This window comes from Magallana gigas, chromosome 5 (assembly GCF_963853765.1).
Source record: "Magallana gigas chromosome 5, xbMagGiga1.1, whole genome shotgun sequence".
Taxonomy (NCBI): Eukaryota; Metazoa; Mollusca; class Bivalvia; order Ostreida; family Ostreidae; genus Magallana; species Magallana gigas.
The window spans coordinates 46,901,064-46,922,297 of record NC_088857.1 but is presented as its reverse complement, the minus strand read 5'-3'; the positions used below and the strand labels follow the sequence as shown (position 1 = coordinate 46,922,297).

General features: G+C 31.8%; 1 protein-coding gene across 1 annotated transcript; it reads left to right on the top strand.

The window, feature by feature from the left end:
* Window positions 1–748: 748 nt before the first annotated feature.
* On the top strand, window positions 749–20,894 carry LOC136275636 (uncharacterized). Its single transcript, XM_066085261.1, has 13 exons — window positions 749–866; window positions 5,698–5,817; window positions 6,413–6,499; window positions 6,698–6,790; window positions 7,046–7,138; window positions 7,705–7,791; window positions 14,993–15,085; window positions 16,898–17,017; window positions 18,371–18,502; window positions 18,997–19,101; window positions 19,534–19,626; window positions 20,012–20,171; window positions 20,284–20,894. Exons 1-13 carry the CDS (start codon window positions 821–823, stop codon window positions 20,462–20,464), a joined length of 1,410 nt encoding a protein of 469 aa, XP_065941333.1. The 5' UTR covers window positions 749–820; the 3' UTR covers window positions 20,465–20,894.
* Window positions 20,895–21,234: the final 340 nt, after the last annotated feature.

Sequence of the window (21,234 nt, the reverse complement as noted above, 5' to 3'; positions counted from 1 at the left end):
TTTTCTTAACAAACCATTTATCCTAGAAAGTTATGGACTTTCTCCTATTTACACCAGCAGAATCAGCCCTCTTTCAAAGTTAGAAATATTCAAAGTAAATAAAATAATTTCTTTTTGGGCAAACGAAAAAACAAACCAAAATGCATCACGGGAATGTTAAGAAAATGAAACAGTTTGGTTTCGTCCCCCAAATAAATGGGGTTATCCAACCCGCATGCTATTCATCGATTGTAAAGAAAGCAAACTTCAGAAATATAAGCGAACAAAACGTACACATGTTTATTTGTAATTTGTCTGATCATATCGACCTTTTTTAAAGCGATGTCAAAATCGTAATACACATACCCGTCGCGTAGTCAGGGGTAAACTTTAACATGAGGCGAAATAACGCAGTACCCTTTTATGTCGTTTTTTTGTTGTCAAATTTTGTACGTATTTTTCTTTATTGAAATTTGGCTCAATTGACTGGGAAAACTACTGCAATGTCTATTATTGAACATATACTTATCATATCCATCGTTTAAAAGCGTGCATAAAATTTGATATAAAATCGGACCAAGCAGCTTTAATTTACACGTGAACTAAACACAACTCCATTTCTTGTATGATACTTTGATATGATATTCGTTGAGTAGTCATAATTTACTAAAATTGAAAATGATGGCTTTTTTAAAAATCTTTCCAAACCACACAATAGGAGTGCACTGCAGTCTACAATGCAATCAATGTCTTATCAGTATATTCTGACCTTGCTGTTATAACTATATGTATATCTACTTATGGTGTCCGCTTTTATAGCAGCATTTTGTTATCACCTCTGATGATGACGATGAGATATTTTATGTGCATGCTGGTTCTCTTTGCAGGTAACCGATATTTTTTGTAAAATCAAAGAAAGCAGCCATATCTATATAAAGCCATTGCCATTAAAATATTTTAAATTATATCATTGAGATAATTCAGACCAGAGATTTCAGTCTATGTCAAAATTCTCTTTAAAAAGATCACTTGTATATAACAAAAGAATTAACCTACAGGGCAGGTATTAGTTTTTGTCTTTACAAAAAGCATATCGATTTCCGTTCCCTTTCATGATTTTGGGTCATACACAGTAAACTCTTAGGTTCTTGTTTTCATAATGTATAGTGATTGGAAAAAGTTTCACGGTCGTTGTCCGAGCAGTATGAGTTATGGACGCTTTTTTAAAAAAAATTATTGTCTTTAATTTCTACAATACGATACATCTTTATATGCATTGATTTACAACCAGGGACATATTATACTCTGTTCCAAAATATCATCGATTCAGATTTTTGCCTAATTACTCGATAATTACTCTGGTAATTTTACTCGAAAAATTGCGCGAGGTGTTCCGAGTGTCTTCCGAATGAAAAAGGATGTAGGTATTCCCCATTATAAATCTCCGTAAGAAATCTGTTTTTGTTCCTGTGAATTTTTCCGAGTGAAAATCAATAATGTGTCAATCGATTTCAATTGCACTTCTTTCACAGGCATGTGTATTTTTATTTAAAAAATGGCCCAAATGGGCTGTATGCATATCTTAGGACAGACTATAACAACTATCGAAAGTTTCGTGTGACGCAGTTTCAAAGGTCGTTTTATGCACCATTGTTTTTTTCATTCTATTGAACACTTTAACACAATATCCTTTTAAAAAATAGGGAATGTGTTATTTTATTTCCTTTCCGTATATAATCATAATAACTATGATTCAGTTCTTACATATGCAGTGTTTACAATGACGTTAAAATCGGGTATTTATTTTCCATATATTTTATTCAGTTTTGAACATGTATCAACAAGAAGAAAACATTTAATTGCTTAAACCAGATGCAATGTTTTTACAAGATTTGTTTTTAAAAATTTGAACTTATTTTTCACAGCGATTGACAAGCAAGTTCTTACATTAATGTCCCTCGTTGGTACGGATGTTTTACGGGATGTGGTCCTTAATGTGGGAGGATAACGCAAAATGCACACGTTCCTTGAAAAGAATGAATTGCATCTACTTTGCAGTACTTCTCCCATAATTGTACTATTTCCTATAGATGTTCTGGAATGCAGTTTTTGCTCGGCATGATTATTTTTTCCGTGGCACCTGTCATAGTAACTAGTGAATTATTCTTGTCCTCAAACAAAGCGTGCTTACACTAATGTATAGTTACGGTTGATTGCTTTCAGTTCAGTTTATACTTTTTCCTAAAAGACTTCAATTTGAAGAGCAAACATGCATTTTAAGGAAGAAAATCGGAGTAAAATACAAAATACACAACCATGTGTAAAATGATAGTGAAAAGGTGTTTACACAAGCCGATAATCTTAAAAACCATGCCAACAGGTAGAATCAAACCAGGATTTAAAAAAACCCTTTAGATATGCAGTAATGGAAACCAACTGAGCTATTACATGTGTAACACGTATATATATACCACTATAATACAAATAATTCCAAAAAAACTTTTGTAGGTGTTTTTTGCAAATTTCGACCTCAGGTCAGGGGTACCCCGAAAAAATCTTATTATTTCTAGTGTGCGAATACACGTTTAGATAATTTTTAACTCTAACATTGATTATCAATACACATTTGCTACGGTTTCTAATATTCATACATCGTGCTTTTGATTCCAGCTGTAGAACTAGTACGTCTATAATATGCAATCAATATATGACCCTTGCTCTTAATAACGTATTATGATTCATAATGGGTAATATTTACATCTTTTCTCTATTCGGAAGTCCCTCGGATTACCTCCCGCAACTTTTTGACGTTATCATCGGGGTCTGCTGAAATATAAAATCCCCTTAGAGATCACATTTTTAGCCGTATATTGAAACTTGATAAGTTAAATGGTACGTTTCAACGGTAACAAGGACATTTTTTATACTTTTGAATGAATATCATTTGAACCCATTGTACCTTCATTGATATCGAGTAATTAGGCAAAATGTGAATCGAGGATATTATATCCTTGGACAGAGTACAGATAAGAATCGCTCCTAAATTCCAATGTTTGATGATAAACGTACTATTTGCTCCACAAATATACTATATTTTGTATCACATATATCAGAATGTAATTCTTCCCTAAACTTTAATGATAAATTAGATATTCTTTTTCTAATGTCATTATGATGCATCGAATGGTGTAAAGTACATGACCCCCTGGAGTTGTCTTTAAACCACCCCCTCCCTCTGAAATAGGAAATGATATATTTTGATAACTTTTGAGATTCCCATCCCTAAACCATATTTATCCTCTCTTTTTGTCATTGTGCATCATATGGTACAGTGTATTTATAGGTTATGTCCCTTTGGAGACACCCTGACTTTCCATTACTGGAAATGATAAAATATTTTATCTTATTCATATGTAGTGTTTGACTCATGTGGGTAATTTCTAGCCTAATGATGACCTTGCTTTGTTTAGGAGACAATTGCTCCGAATTAATATAACATTTTGTTTATCTTAAAAATTAAAAAGCAATTTCCAAAATCTTAATGTGCATCTACAGTATACCAATCAAGAAAATATTTAAAATTTGCTACTGTACAAATGTAAGAATGTAAGATGCAAGAAGACTCTGATTCACTAGACCCAGGTTTGATTAGGCGGGGTGTGGAGGATAAACATTTAATTTTAATAATTTATTGTTATTAAGTTTACCTTGAATATCAGGTATTGGTCCCAGGTAAAAATAAGACTTCTTATCATATCTCAATAAACCATTTGTAAATTATGCAAAGTGTAATGTGATTTTTTTTTTAGAAAAATATTTTTTTTACTAGTTTTTTAAAACTTTTTAGACTCCAGATTATAACATTAAATTATTCAACAATTAAGACGAGAGTGAATGTAAGGTTTTTTTATTTTAAGAAAAAGTAAATGTAAAAGTAATTTTTTTTACAGTTTAAGCGGGGATTCATGCGCGGATCCAGATTTTTTTTTCTATAGGTCAGCCCATATCATAACCCAAGATATGATGTGTCTATTCATTAAATCATAAGAGGAGTTCATGAATCTAGGTTTTTTTAAGGAGTGATAAACGTCAATTTTCTGCTACTATTTGACTTTTAAATTTTAAACCTTATTGCACATCTATAAAACAGCCCCTATCATATCCCAAGAGATGGCGTACCTACTCCATAAGTTGTAATAGTAGTTCCGGAAACCATATGCATACTTTTTTGCAAACCCCCCCCCCCCCCACGTATATTTTGTTGCCCACTGTTCCCCGTGGTAAAAAAATCTGAAACCTGATCACACATCATAATAAGAAGACCATTTGGCTACTGCTAAAAATGTTGACGTTTTTGAAACCAGACTTTTTGTAAAAAAAATCGTCGTTTTTCAGCCACTAAATGACCCCCAGGACAAAAGTGAAAGGACTATGTGTGGAATGGTCAAAATTTAATATCTGCCCCCGATTTCAACCAATTTTTAAATTATATCGTATAAAAATCAAATCTTCACAAATCATTGTATAGAGGATGCCTATAACTTTAATATTGATTTTAGTCATCATTGCCCATTCGCTTTTTATCTATGACGTCACCTAAATGACCTAATTCCCGCAAATTTGCAAACAAATGAAAATATTCTCATTTTTGCTCTATATTTTGCTTTCGGAAGTATAGAGCGCAGGTCTGCTCAAGTGCGATTTTAAAATATGTTTTTCTTCAGATAGTTATACACATCATACTAAAATATGGTACTTGAGCAAGCCTGCGCTCGATGTTTCCCAGTCGAAAAACCACCGGAAAACACCCATAGTTTGCTACAAAACATCAATTTATCAAAATAATGCAATCTTCATGACGTCATTTCTACATTATGACGTCACTGTGGTGATAACCTTTTACACCTTTATTTTTAATATGATTTTAACTATCTTTCACCTTATTTTTAAAGCTCTTTCTAAAACTTTTATTTTGGGGGCAAAAAATGCATAAAACCGCACATAGTCCTTTCACAAACCTTCATAAACTTATATTGCGCATCTATAGGACACTCCAAAACATCTTCAAATTGATGATTAATCTATTGTTGAAAATGTAGGAGGAGTTCGAGGAAAAGGTGAAAAGGTGAAAGGTTTTGTGAAAAACGTAATTTTTTACCAATTACTTGACTCCCAGAACTACCAATGAATTTTTGAAGCCATTCTACAAAACAATTTGACACCTAAAATCAAACTCCAACAGTTCAGTTTGCTGGTTTATACATGTAAGATGTAAGAGCAGTAAAACTTGACGGACGCACGGAACTGGGTAACAACAATATACTCGAAAGTGCGGGTATAAAAATCTAAATAAATATTGCATTTTTTTTAAAGAATAAGGAATCATTCTTTGAGTATTATGAGGTGATAATTGCGGTCGGGGCGTGATCAAATCCAATAAAGCCCGAAGGGCTTTATGATAGGTTTGATCACGTCCCGACAGAAATCATCACCTCATAATATTCAAAGAATGATTCCTTATTACTTATATTTATATAATTTTAAGCCATTGTTCGATTAAATATTTAAATATGAATAAGCAAACCCCGCTGGCGCCTTAATTATACGTCATTTGAAGTTATGGGTTTTATAGTACAAAATCGATACGTAGTGTTATCACAGGCAAAGACACTGGAAAATGTAAATATTTAAGAATATGTGTATTTTTTTTCACCCCAGCCTTGAGTATTTCGATTTCTGAGAGTATTTCGTCAGAACACAGTCGAAGAGGAACTGGAGGTGGTTCACAGAAAAGGGACTGTCATTACGACGGCAGGAAACGTGACGGCCACAATACAGGTAATTCTAACTGAATGATGTTTGTAACGTGATATTTGTCTCGAGGTTTGTGATAGTCAATGTTTTAGGAGTTCTATCTAATCAAAGATGTCTTGGGCATAAATAGATGTGTCCTTAGAATGACTACATGTAGAATAGTAAGGTGCGCTTAGCACTCAGACTATTCAAAAAGGTATCCCACATGTCTATCATATCTATAATCGGAAATTAACTGCCGTTTTGTTTGTGACCACTTATACCTGTATCTGTATTCTATGCACATTCGAATATCAACGTCTATATTAAATGCTATATAAATTAGGGTTTTCTTTTGGTAAAATTAGAAGTTTTAATTAACATTTTCAATGACAGAAAACATTATGATTAAAAAACTTTTATTGACATTTTTTTTATGAAGATAAAAATTCAGAAGCTTTGTTTGATACAGATTAACATTTCCGTCATCAGGTATAAAAAATTATTTTCTATGTGATCATATATTTTCCTTCTGTTCATATTTAAAGTTTATAATGAATTGCCATTTATAAGTAATTGTTTAGCAAATTTTGATATAAAAAGTACACCTTATTTTGCTTCAAATTATATTTTTATTCAGCACATTCAGGATGCTGTCTACATTCAGATTGTCATCACTGTGACCACAAGAGGCCGTTTTGTTCCCAAGGACAATGCCACTGTAGAGGTATGTCCATTTACACTGAAAATTGCAAAACATGTACCGGCTTGTATCGGTGGGAATTAATTTAAAGAATAGTATATCAATCTGATAGTACAAATTAATTTGATTAAAATAATTACACATTGAATGGTCATTTAAGTGTCTTTGTACAGCAAAATATAATTTCAAAAGATACCGCTTATTTTGCTTCAACATATTTAGAATGCTATGAAAACTCCCAATGTGGGCACCACTGTAGGACCAACCAGACGCCGTATTGTTCCGATGATGGACACTGCATTTGTAAAGCTATAGGTAAGTTCATCAACAAAAATGGGAAATTGCAACACAAACACTGTGCATTGGCGGTGAATTAGTCTTAAATATACCAGGTAGTATGTAAATCTGACACTAATATTTAATTTTATTTATAAAAAAAAACATACGACCGTCAAGTGCTTGACAAACTAACTAAGCCAAGAGCGAAAGTTGTTTTGAAGTGGACAGCTTTTTAGGTACACATATTAATTCCTATTCATTTATTATAATTTTTTGCTTCAACATATTTAGAATGCTATGAAAACTCCCAATGTGGGCACCACTGTAGGACCAACCAGAGGCCGTATTGTTCCGATGATAGACACTGCATTTGTAAAGCTATAGGTAAGTTCATCAACAAAAATGGGAAATTGCAACACAAACACTGTGCATTGGCGGTGAATTAGTCTTAAATATACCAGGTAGTATGTAAATCTGACACTAATATTTAATTTTATTTATAAAAAAAAACATACGAACGTCAAGTGCTTGACAAACTAACTAAGCCAAGAGCGAAAGTTGTTTTGAAGTGGACAGCTTTTTAGGTACACATATTAATTCCTATTCATTTATTATAATTTTTTAAAATTGTGTTGGAATAAATGGGTTCTATAATATATTCTCTCGATTTCCTTCTTTCAAATTTTATGTCAAATGCTTATAGTATACGATGTCCTATTGGATATATTTTTTAAATTTGTGTAGTTACTGAATGTGTATATACATGTTTTAGTCCAACGTTTAACAATATTTTGAAATTTAAAAAAAAAGAAGGAACAATTCAATTTATTCAAAAGTCAATTGTAATTAATTGATTTATTTTTTTAATATTCTGTGCAGTGGTATCAAACACATATTCAACTTATTTAACATCATCTCTATTTCAATTGCTTAACATCATTTATCTTAAGATTCAGAGTGTCTTCACATCGACTGCTCTTACCATTGTGATGCCCCTCAAACCTTTTTTTGTGCACGTGGATTCTGCCATTGTGGAGGTATGTTATATAATAAATCAGTAAAGAAGATTTAGAGACATGATAGGACCTTTTTTGAAGCATGGTATGTCACATGTATGTTATAATTACATTCAACTGTGTTTTTAAATTAAATTTTGTGATGTATAAATGCCTCTAAATGCAACAATTAATCACTGCGTATGAATTTACATGTAATTTACATAAGTAGTTCACAAATAATGTTTTCTATGTAATAAGATTAAAAAATTTATATTTAATACATGTTGTCAAAGCACCATGATTTACAATTATTCAACAAAAAGTTGATTTTATTGTTTAAAGCAATATTTCAAGAGTTATTTTTCATGGATTATAATTTCATTCTCATCGATCTCAACTCAACAGTCTATGTGATAGCCAATTTAAACCGGTTTTTAGAAAACAGCTGTTCTTGCCGGTACTAATTTACTCCCTCCGTGTTGTGCAATTTGTATCGATTTATTTAAGTAAATTATTGATTTCATCAGTAAGGGAATGTAGATATAAGCATTGAATCTAGCGCGCCATTCAATTTGTCTGCCCGCCTGACGACAGTTATTGACACGACGACGTCAAAAATAAATCATTCAATGCTATAATGAACACCTGTCTCGTATAATTGCTTGAACAGTAACAACGTGGCTGCAGTGAAGGCATTAGATACTCAGTCGTTCTCAAAATTGCTACTCCATTACACAGGTTACGTTGTAAAAAAATTAAGTTTGTCAGATTGTTTTAATAATTTGGTTTATGTGCATTGTCAAAAATCTTACATATATGTTATATGATTGATAATCGACTATACTGTTTACGCTGAGAAAAAGAAGTGACGCTTGTTATTCCTTAATCATATATATGACAGTGAAAAGAATCGGATAGATGCCGAGTTTTTGAACAATGAAAATGTGATATAGTAAAAACGGACGATTTAGTTAAATGCCTATTAAATAGATATATTAAATGAAACTTGGTTCAGATTAGATCGGTTTTGGCTTCATTCCTATCTGACAGTAAGTATTGGTAACGCTTGTTAATGGTAACATTGCGACAGGTTTTAGCAATCCTTGATTAAAAAAAATATTGACGAGTGGCAAACAATTTAGTCTCTAAAATGTGGGCAACCACTATCATAAGCCTTATAGAAAATGTTTTTGCCCAAGAGATATTATGAAAACCCAAATATTATAAAATTTAACGAGCTCATGAATACTTTGAATACTTTTAATGTAGAAAAACAAAAAAACGTGTCAATATTTATTAAGAGAATTTTCAAAATCTGTTCTTCAAGAAACCAACTTTAACAACCTATTGTATTGTAATTTTAACCTTTTTTCGTCATTATTACTCCTACTGTACATGTGATCCTTGACTGTGTTCGTGTACATTTGTATATACTGATTTTGAACCTCAAATACCAGTGAACTGGTCTTGAGTGAATAAAGAATTGAAAATTGAGCCTATATAGCGACTTATGGAAACCACTGTGACATCTATAATTTGGCTGTTAAAATAATAATAATGCGTTTAAAAAATAAACACGATTTATTGTATATAAATTGAATATACAGTCCTTAAATCATTTACTGCAAAACATGCTAAATATTATCCCGTTACTTTAAGAAAAAAAAGAAAGATCTTAACTTGAGCGAAATGGAGTCATATAAACGAGAATGACTGTACTGCTTATCATGCATGTCTTTTATGTCAAGAGAGCCCAGTCAACCTTTAATATACTAAAACATAATATTCAGGTGTACATTGCTGATCTTTTATAGTTTACCTAAGTTGTGTTTTACTTTACTTGATATATAAAATATAGAACATTTATAATAAAACAACACGGAAAATCATATAATTTATGACTTAGAGAGGGTCCAAAAAATTTATATAAAGTCCTTAATCGGGACCAATGGAAGCTCTCTATGGCTCACAACTCAAGGGCATGTGTAAAAGATATACATTAGTGCCTTAATTTAGCATTGGAATTAAATTATTTTATGTCCTGTAGGTAACGTAGTTGTTTCAAAAAATTGGTACTTGACCTAAGATAAATCATTTCCAAATAACTCTCAGCAATATAGGTAACACTGTTACAGTGGTTATTTACACTGGTGGTAAAATACGCGTTAGTCAAACATTGCACGTGGGTACTAAGTACGCGGTTGCGTGATTTACCACTCTAAAGTTTTAATTATTTTACCATACATGCAGGGGTATATTACATGGTTTTAAGCATACCGCGTAAACAGTGTACATGTACATTTTCCCCACGCGTTTTGTCAATAATCAGGAATATTTTTAATTTTAGGAGGAAAAAATTCTGTTGCTTTCAAAATGATTTTGTTGGAATGACTACATTTGCATAAATAATGCAAAATAACATATTAAAGAAATTGTTTTGCAGTATGACGTCGTGAGCTTTGTAAAGGTAGTAAAAATGTTATGTAACAGTACAGTGGGATTGATATATCACAAAAAATTATGCAACCGTTATATATGAGCAAAATGTGTTAAGCTGTTGGTTAATATGAGCTTTTTTGATAATTATTTTGTCAGCGTTTTTGAACTTTATTTACTTTCTTTGTCATTAATTTATTTCAGGGTAGATATTCTGCAAAAAAGATGATGATAAACAATTAATTAATATTTTTTGTCAAAAAATCTTAACTGTACAGACTACCATAATCACGTATACCCTTAGAGAGACAGAGATTTGTTATATACTAGTTGGTAAAAGTCCACTTCATCATTTTAGGGATGAGAATGCTGACCTGCGGTCATTGTGCACGTCATTTTCATCACATAATACTTCTTATCCAATATATTCAGGAGGGCAGACCCAATTCATTTCTACAATTGTGATTTTTATGAAAATTTTACATGATTAAGAGTAACTAAAGATATAAAAGGATCAATCCCTTAATAACATATAATAGAGTTTTTTTTATAAAACATTTCAACATTTGCTGGTATCACTTTTTTTCTAATTGAACATACCTGGGAAAAGCGTTATGTGAAAAATTGTGCATTAAATTTTTTTTTTCCAAATTGAATTTTTTGAAAGCAAATGCCAAAGTGCGATGTGTTGTTATTTTTTTTAATTTTTCATGATAGGTATTGCGAAAACTTTATGAATAAAGGTCACGTACATCACATCGAGGGGATTTATGAAAGAAAACAACTATAAGTGTATGCCAAACATATATATGATAAAATAAATCAGAATGTTAGCTCAGGAACGGGTTTACTCTATATACGATACGAGTATTGAAAAATGATTTGTTCACTGACTCAAACTTTGTATTTATACTTGTCAAGGTAGATGGTTATAAATAACTTGGGCTTATCTAAAACTCAATTCAATACTGTGACACCCCCTAATAAAATTTAAGCATGTAAAAAGATGTTGAAAAGCGCAATCTAGTGTGTAATATTTACATTCCACATATTTTTTGCATGTAAAGTGTGCGGAAAGCTATTGCAGTTATAAGACTGTAACACACAAGGTTATTGAAAGGTTAAAATGTCCAGTTTTATTATGACGTCATAGACGATGAACACTATACAATGAAATCCACGTGCACGCTTGTGGCTGTAACCGGATTTCTAAATTAAAGGTATAAACAAGGCATGAGGTTAAAGACCCAGGGGTCAGATCGCTCACCTGAGGAAAAATAGCCATAATAAAATCAGCTTTATGTAGTTATATACAAAAGATCAAAACAATAGTAGTAAAAATCCTGTATGAAAATATTTTTGAAATTTCCTCCAGATATTCTATAGTCATATTGCACTTCTCAAAAAGATCTTAAACAACTGTTTATATGTTGGATATAAAGCTACATCAACCCTTGGTCCCCGTGTGGGGCCCAAGAATGGTCTAGGGTCCAAAGTCTTAAGCAATTTTAAAGAATCAACAATACATGAATGTCAAAATGCTTGCATAAAAGTAATTCCAGATATTATAATATTTGAGTTTTTGAGAATAGTTTGAATTATTTTCCATTATAAACTTTGACCCCCTCCCAATGTGGCCCCACTCTACGGTGAATGCGGGACTGTTCGCCCTGAAAGACCGTTTGCACTGAAACGTTTCGCTCCGAGATGCTTTGCACCGTTAATTTATGTGTTCATAATCATTTGTTAACAGTAATTTATAGTTAATTTTGAAAGGGACCTCGATACGATTTGTCTGTTGTATTGTTTTGTATTATTATTATTCAAATATGTAACCCTAGTGTTCATAATTAATGAACAACACCCGCCTCATAATTTATTCTCTTCATTTGCTTGACATGGAGGGTGTCCAAATTAGTTACATGTATAACACCTTAATCAGACACTTTATGAAATAAACATAATATCTACTCGTGGATAAGTATTTCATTGATTTTATTTGAGTTCTTAATCAATTTGCAACAATAAGTACGGTGATTTTTGAAAGTGAATATCAATCTTATAAACGTAGCATTTATATCGTTATATTTGATAAAAATGGCCTGATATGTTTAAATATGATTAACGACTTATTTTTTTATTAAGATTTACTTAATTATTACTAACTATATTTACTCAAATTACAATATTTTGTATTGATGAAAAAATAAATTGAATAACACAAGGAAATTATTAGTTAATTTTAGAGCTATACGAGTTTATAAGTACGGTATCTTTATATAATATTTTATACCCGATCTACTATTAATTGACAACTTTTTAACTTTACAGTATTGAGAAAAAAGACCCAAGATACATGTCATCTATATTACAATACATGTGTGAAAGAGTGATAATACAAAAAAGGAGAAAAAAAGAAAACTAGAATTGACAATTAACCAAGAGAGCCAACTCTCTCAAATATAGTTTTAATGAGTTTCTCCTCTTTAACTTGACACAGTGAGCCACCAAATTAGTAATTACACCTTCCGCTAAATAAACATAGTTACATCAACGCGTGGATAATTCTTTTATACATTATTACATTGATGCATTATTCAAGTCATCACTGAGTGAATTTGCAACAATAAGTAAGGTCATTTATAGACAGTGTTTAAATAAAATCAATGTTAATCACATTTATAAACGTTTATCTCAAAAACATCGCTGTATATATCGCTATGAATAAATAAATAAATTGTTGCAGCGATTTAAAAGAAATTTTTCGCTATTTAGATTTAGATTACTATTTTGACTCTAGAATGATCGTTGACACAAATATAGAACAATCAAAAATACACTTCTTCTATTCAAATTTCTGGAGCAATGAGATGATTAATATTCTAAAACTACGTACTTACGCACTTTTTAAAACAGTTTTTGGTAGAGAAAATTATGTAGTTTTAAATATGCCTAAACATTTGCGATCAATTTTGGCTCAGTTTAGATGTGGGATTTTACCATTAAGAATTGAGACGGGTAGATACCACGGTGAACTCGTTGAGGCGCGAATTTGCACTTTTTGTTGTAACAAGTGTAGAAAACAAAATTCATTTTTTATAACACTGTCTATTATAAAAGGTTATGGAAGAATCCTTTTCGAAAATACTGGATTTAATCAATTACTACTATTGTCAGATATAGATGTACTAATTGTTTTTATTTCAAATTATCCTCGACAGGTTGCCAAATATTTATATCAATCTTTTACACGTAGACAATCTTTATTGTTTAGAAAATAAACATATACTTATACATGTATATTTTCAATCGCATCTTTATTTATCACTTAATGCTGTGTTATTTTTTTTCCATGTGTTTAAAGTGGCATATAGGCCCGACGGGTCGGATGTTAAATCTATGCTAACAGTTACTTACGTACTTAAATACTACCGATGCGAAACGTCTCAGCGCGGAACGTATTTAGGAGCGAATGGTCTCGATGCGAAACGTCAAAAGGAGCGAAACGTTCCGTTACACCTTTAGCTTGCCCTGAAGATTATGATTTTGACAAATTTGAATTTACACTATCTGAGGTTGCTTTGAATAAAGTTACAACTTTTCAAGGAAATGTTTTTTAATAGAAGATTTTCAAATATTTTTCTCTCTATACTTATTTGTAAAAATTAGACCCCCCAATGGGGACCCCACCCTACCCCCGAAGACCATAAATTGAACAAACTTGACCAGAAAATTTTCACTATATATTCCTATGTGAAAATTACTAGACCCCCCCCATTGTGACCGCATCCAATCCCCGGTGTCATAACTTGAACAAACTCCATTATACCCTACCTGAAGATTCTTCCACACAAGTTTCAGCTATTGAAATTTTTTTCTCTACATATTCCTATGTAAAAATTCGACCCCCATTGTGGCCCCACCCTATCCCCGGAGATTATGATTTGAACAAACTTGAATCAAACCTACATGCGGATGCTTACACTCAAGTATCTTCTTTTCTGATCAAATGGTTCTTCAGAAGATTTTGGAAAAATACAAATATATTTTCAATGCATTTTAATTATCTTCCCCTGACAGAAGGCATGGTCCTTCATTATAACAAATTTGAATCCCCTTTACCAAATAATGCTTTATGCCAAGTTTGGTTGAAATCTGCCCATGTGAGCTAATAGAACCATTTTAACAAGCCCTTAGACTTTCAGTAGGACGAAGCTATTCATTTCTTTCGTCAAAACAAGTTAAAAATGACGCGGTATCAAGCGAAATCTGCACCAACTGCGTAGTCATAGGTCAAAAGCCAGACAAATCTTGTTGATTTCAGAGAGCCATGGCTGAGTGGACAGCAATGAAATAGACAAGACTACGTTACATCGTTGTTTGACACAACTACCTTAAGTCAAATCTCTTGCTAAAATGGTTCTAATGTAAACAGAAACATTAAATCATTATTTTTTGAAAGATATAGTCTCATAACTGCAGCAGTGTGTGTGCATACACATTTTCATTACGCACTAATGCGCGTAACTCAATTTGTATGCACACACCACTACAGTTATGATACTATATCTTTCAAAAAATAATGATTCAATGCTAAATTAGTTATACAAAGTTCTGCCACTGCTTGTATTATATTAAGTGTGTAATGATGACGTAGAACATCTTTTTATTGAGTTTTAGTGATTGTAACGTAATGTTGAGAATTTAATGTACGTTACAACCGCTTCTTTGAGATGCGCGATATATCCGTGCAAAGCGAATTTGGTCCGTTGTCTTCCAACAAATTTGTTTTTTTTTTCAACAGATGTCGACTGTCAAAACAATTTGGAATGTAGTTATCATTGCAGAGCTGGCGAAAAACCTATTTGTCTATTAAATGGAAGATGCAGCTGTATAGGTGACGTTTAACACATCTAAATGCATGCACGAATAACTTTCAATTGAATTTTGAAAACTTATGGTTTAGGATTTATGACTACTTACAATTACTACTTAATATTTAGAGAGGTAAACTATTGTAAAGATAAACAATATTTCTCTAGTTTAGAAATGATATGTTTTACTAGAGAATATCTCAGTATCTCTTTAAATCTTAAAACACATAAGACTTGTTTTGATATCATTTTTGCTAGACAAGAATGTAAAGAAGTATATAAGTATCCTCAAATAATCCTTGATAATACAGATTAGTCGACTAATTTTCTTTATGTCAGCCTGCCAAGAAAAAATTTAATTCATATAAAGGTAAATGGTCATTCTTATTGCGACAAAAATAATTCGAGAATGGATAAATGTGCATGCCATGTAATGCTTAAAATATTTAGGCAAGTGTAAACATAATCAATGACCCACGGGTAAAGCATATGATGTTATTGCCAGCTTACATAAACATTCTTTTGACATACACTTTTTTTTGGTCATGAATTTAATAAAATTCGAAACACAAGTCTTTCGTTAGTAAACGCCCTCATTTTTAATACTTCCTATGTATAGGTTTATTCACAGGACTTTTATGAAGCAAAATATAGCCATTTGCATGTTGAATTTATCTTCGCCAAATTTACTACATACAAAATGAAGTAACTTTATCATAAAATGGATAAAGACAATTGCACTATAGATATACATCTGAACATAATTTAACACGTGCTAGAAAACATTGATGAAAAATTCCCTTTTGGCCGTATGCTTTCATTGGAAGTCAGATATATAATTTTATGGCCAATACAGTTATCATGATGAATCAGAATTATTAATAGAATAAATATATAATCTTTAAAACTTAACTATTAATTACCAGACTAGGTATCAACAATAGCCAAAAGAGTCTTAATTAACACATTTTTGTATTTAAATAGAAGTCATACCAAGTCAGAGATACGAATGTAATGTATCAAATCAAAATAAATTGAATCCTGAGAAAAAGAAGAAAACCTTCCGAATCAATTTCATTTCGTTCATTGTGCACATGACTATATGCTTTAAAGTAAGTATAAATATATTTATTCATTTTGCAAATTGAGATAATTAATTAATTAATAAACAATATTTATAGAGAAAAATAATCAAAGATAAATATACAGGCAAATTTTGCTGGAAATTATATTTTTATGCGGAAGGTTTCCTGAGCAAAAATGATAAACATCATGCACTTTTTGAAATTTTATAAACACCAAACATTTTGTCTTATATTTTCCATTCCCACAAACTTTCAACTAGTGATATGTTTGAAACATTTACATGATATCCCCGCTTCACTCTGTGTTTTAAACAAGTTCTTTTATTTTTCAAACGATTTGTGACGAGATCAAAGTTTGAAAATGATTATTTTTTTTCTCTTTCGTTTGACCGCATCTGTGTGACGCTTCGTGCCGAATAAACGCATCGTGCCGAAATGTACTAGGTACTCGCCAAACTTATGGAGGGTAACGGAAGTTGATGGAAACTTTCCATGTAATCACTGATGAGAATTAAAGCAAGCAATTCACCAAAAGGAATCTTTTCGCGGATTTTTGCTTGATCTTTAGGCACTCAAGACCTATTATATGTTTCCGGAACATTGCATTAATACTTTGGATAATTTACGTCAATCAAATGTAAACTTTCATCGCTATCGGTAAGTTTTGGAGTACCTAGTACATATCGACATTTCGCTATTTTTTATTCGATAGCAAGATAATTGAGTGTCAATGTTAATTTTTATTGACAGAAACAACAACTACAACAATGACGACAACAACTAATTATAAAGCACCGACAACAACAGCAACAACAACTAAAGCACCGACAACAACAGCAACAACAACTAAAGCACCGACAACTTCCCAAAGTAGGCAGATGTAACGTGGATTTTTTAAATAGGCAAAACGGCAAAACGTCTAGTGTCGGAATTTATCAACTCAATTATTTCTGATCATATAAAACATGAGACACTTGAACTAATGCAAGCATTATTCAAGTTTGATAAGATAAGATGTATGAATATTATATTAGGCAAAATTAAACAAGAAAAAGAAATACAGAAATATGATTGTAATACCATTGTTTAACCTTCCCAAACATGTCAGGTGTGGTATAAAGCGACATGTATATATTATTTTTATGCCGATAATTTGGTTTAACGAGGCCGAGTACAGAACGAGTACGCACGCTTTCGCGCAGCGTTTCATTTGTATTGTGACGTCATCTTTTTGCTTGGTTGACGCCATGGCGTGATAGTTTCAACTGCAGATATTCGGAGAAATTTGTTGAAAATAGCTCGTTTGATGCGTAAAATTGATGTTATATTGTGGAATTAACATAAATATCTCGAAGTATAAGCTATATTTGGGCTCGGGTCGAAAACGTGAAGAGGGTTCAGCAAGCCTAACCCTCAGTCATGTTTTCTTAACCCGTCTAATTATAGCTTAATTCACATATTTCAAGACAGTACCATGTATTTTATATTCATGACCCTTAATATGTGATGTTATAAATTTATTTATACTTAAATATGTCTGAATGTTTTAATAACATTATAAAGATCACCATTTCCGCCTTTGGCAAATAAAAAATAGCCATTATCTGACAAATCTGGGAAATGTGGCACACAAAAATCAACTTTGATAAGACCCCTGGAACAAACCAGGAGGTAAAAGGTTTTTTTAATTTGACTTTTTAATGCCTTTTAGCAATAACTTTAATATGTAGAACAGAAAAAGAAATCCCTAGGGCAGAAGTTTAAAAAAAATATAAAAAATGTGCAAACTTTATACATTTCAAGCAAAATCCCATAGGGTCCTATGTTAAAAATTAACAAACTTTGAGATGACCCCTTAAACAAACGGTGTGGTAAATGTCTTATTTTTTTTTTATCTTAAAATAATAATTATATCAGTAGAAATTCATGTAGAAATTTTCATTAAAAAATCTAGGGCAGAACAAATTAGATCCGGCCTCGTTAAAATCGAAATCAGGTAAAACTGCATAGTCTCAAAGTCCAATCAAGGTTATATGGGTGAGAATAACTTTAAATGAAATGTGTTAAAACTTTGATAACTTATGATTATAATATTTCATTCTAGGATATTTTTTCAGTTTAATTTTGTTTAATATTAATTTTCTTTATCTAAATATTTTTGTGCCCCAAAATGCTAAAACTTTTTAAAAGTTAAAATGAGCCTGTTTTTCTTCTATTTTGTAGATCCTACCACAGTAGATCCACAACTTCTAATAAAATGTTTGAATCACACCGAGTGTAGTAGTCATGTTTGTCCGGCTGGTAAACACCCATACTGTAACTTTGGGCAGCGCTCAACGGATTGCCAGTGTACCGATGAGATCTATGTTCCTCTCAGGGTTAAAAAACTCCACTTGTCAGCTTTTAAAAACACAAAATTGTTTATATTTTTTAAAATTCTTGAACTATCTTTTTCAAAATGATAAGTATAAGTTACGGTATCCTGGTTATTTCCGCCCTTTATTTCCGTCACTTTCAAACCACATCACCTTGTCTTGAAGTTGCCAGGACATATTTTCTTAAAAGCGATAATTTGAGACATTTGAATTTGCACAGTCCTAAATTCGCCCACTGACGACGCAACGGCGAAAGGGACAAATAATTCCCTCTATGCAGTAACAACTATATTTGAATTCTTAGGTGTGCTTTGCAAATGAAGATACATTTGATGTACTCTTACATCTTTATATTTAATCGATAAAGGTATAAGTGAGAAAAAATTTATTCTTCCAACTATCGTATCATTTAAATGCTAGGAGGCAGAATGCCTTAACTTTGATACACCTATCTGTTTTATGCATACTTTGTAGTTTGTACAGATGACAGGCATTGCTTTTGTCCTGCGGGACTAGTAGGAAAATGTCATTTTAACTATTTCGACCGCAGCTATTCCTGTGTTTGTGAAATTGTACCAGGTAAATTAAGAAATCTCAATTATCAATTATTTATACTTGCATGTTTGTGATGTCTGTGAAAGAAAACATGAAATCAATATAACGAGATTAAAAACTAAACATTCCTTTTTCGAAATCAAACATAGATTTCGGGATAAGCATATCCATCTTTCTAAATATAAGATGGTCGCAAACGGTCTAAAAATAAATTTTGTTTTAAATGAAAAAGATCGTAATTAAATAAATCATTAAAAAAATTATATCACATAACCTATACTACATGTATTACTTATATGTAATTGTAGAATGTGAAATAAAAATGTTAATAAAAGTTGTAATACTAGTTATCAGCTTCGTTTTACATAATAAATCTAATAAATTGAATGTGTTTGGAATATGTAAAAAAGAAGTAGCACTTAAAGGGAAATAAGCTACAATGTTTTATCACGTAAGACACAACAACACAACCCAAAATAACAACAACAGTTCTCCCAACAACAGCACAGCATGAGACTACCACAACACAACAAACAACACTGGCATTAGGTACGTAGTGTACATTGTAGAATAACCCTTCCACGCTCATATTTTTTAAATTTCAATTTTCAAATTCCTTCAACAGTTTATTCGTAATGAATTTATGTTAGAAAGTCTTACTTTTATGCACAAAGTATAAAACAACAATAAATCTTGATTATCTGACACTGAATCAAATAAAAAACAATGGAATATTTTTTAGGTATGCCCATACTTGATAATTATGAAAAAATGAGACTTAAATATTTATACATGGTATATCACTCTTCTATGTCTCCTGGAAAACAACAGGCACCCACAATACACAGTAGTAAAAAAAGCTACATTTAATATGTTAGTTATATGAATTGCGCATTCTTCACACAATCACACTAAATTGAAACCATAACGACAGGCATGAGGAGTTGTCACATCTGTGGAGACAATGACAACGGTATACCGTGCGACACACGATCCATTTACACCGGCAATCTTCAACAGTGTGGTCCAGGTGAAGATTTCTGTATGACGGACTTGATACACAATGGACAGCCGTTTCCTACAATATTCAAACGGTAAAAGCAACAATAAAATGAATCGACACTATATAAGCCATTGTTCAATAATAATTAAACTTGTTTCTGTAAAAACTAAACTACTATAGAAGTGATTAATTATCTTATTCAGGTGTGTAACGGAGGAAGAGTGCCGGAACAAGTGGCTCCATCAAACATCTGATCTTGAACACTGTACTAACTATGGCAACGTCCTTGTAGAAGGTCACTACAGCTGTCACTTCTGTTGTACATCGGACGGATGTAACTCGAATCAGATTCCTGAGAAATCCACACTATACATTAAAGCCTGAGCTTAACAGTATATTGAGTGTGAAGCAACTTGGACACGATTTGAGCTAAAATTTTTCTTTGAGAAAGAAGAAAGATAAAGAGGTTAGAATGTTTTTTTTTGTAGCAAACGCTCGAGTCCTGTTATTGTTTACATATGTGTGGTATTCGTATAAGTTTCAATCTAATATTGTTTTTTGTTATTGATAATTATTTAGAAACACATTTAATCAGGTTATCTTGTTTGTCAGAAATTATTTTGACAAAAAATGATAATTTCTTTACTGTACAGTACTTGTAAACAAATATAAGACTCGAGCTTTGTTTACATAACAAGTGCTTCTAACCTCTGTATCTTGAATGTAGCAAAACATCTAACTTTCAAACTTTGGTGAATCATTCAAGTTGCACAAATAAACCATTTTATACATAACAATTAAATTTTTTTTTTATCCAAAATTGTGTCTAGGTCCCCTTAAAATCATAATACGAATAAAATAGTCTTCATTTCCGGTAAGACGACTTGGTCATTAATGTAATTTTTAGTCAAAATAACAAGTTAACCTTTCACTAAAATGGTTCAATTGGTGATATTAGTGTATTGGTCATATACAGGTTGTCAAAAGTTGGCGGAACGCCGACATATCAATATTATCTGTAAAGAACAAAAACAAACGAAATATCGTATAGATATATACAAAAGCTACACTTCAAACGAATAGAAAAACCGTTTGTTTAAAGGTGTTGGCACATTTTGATAGGGTCGACTGGTTTGGACACGGTAGCCCCGGGT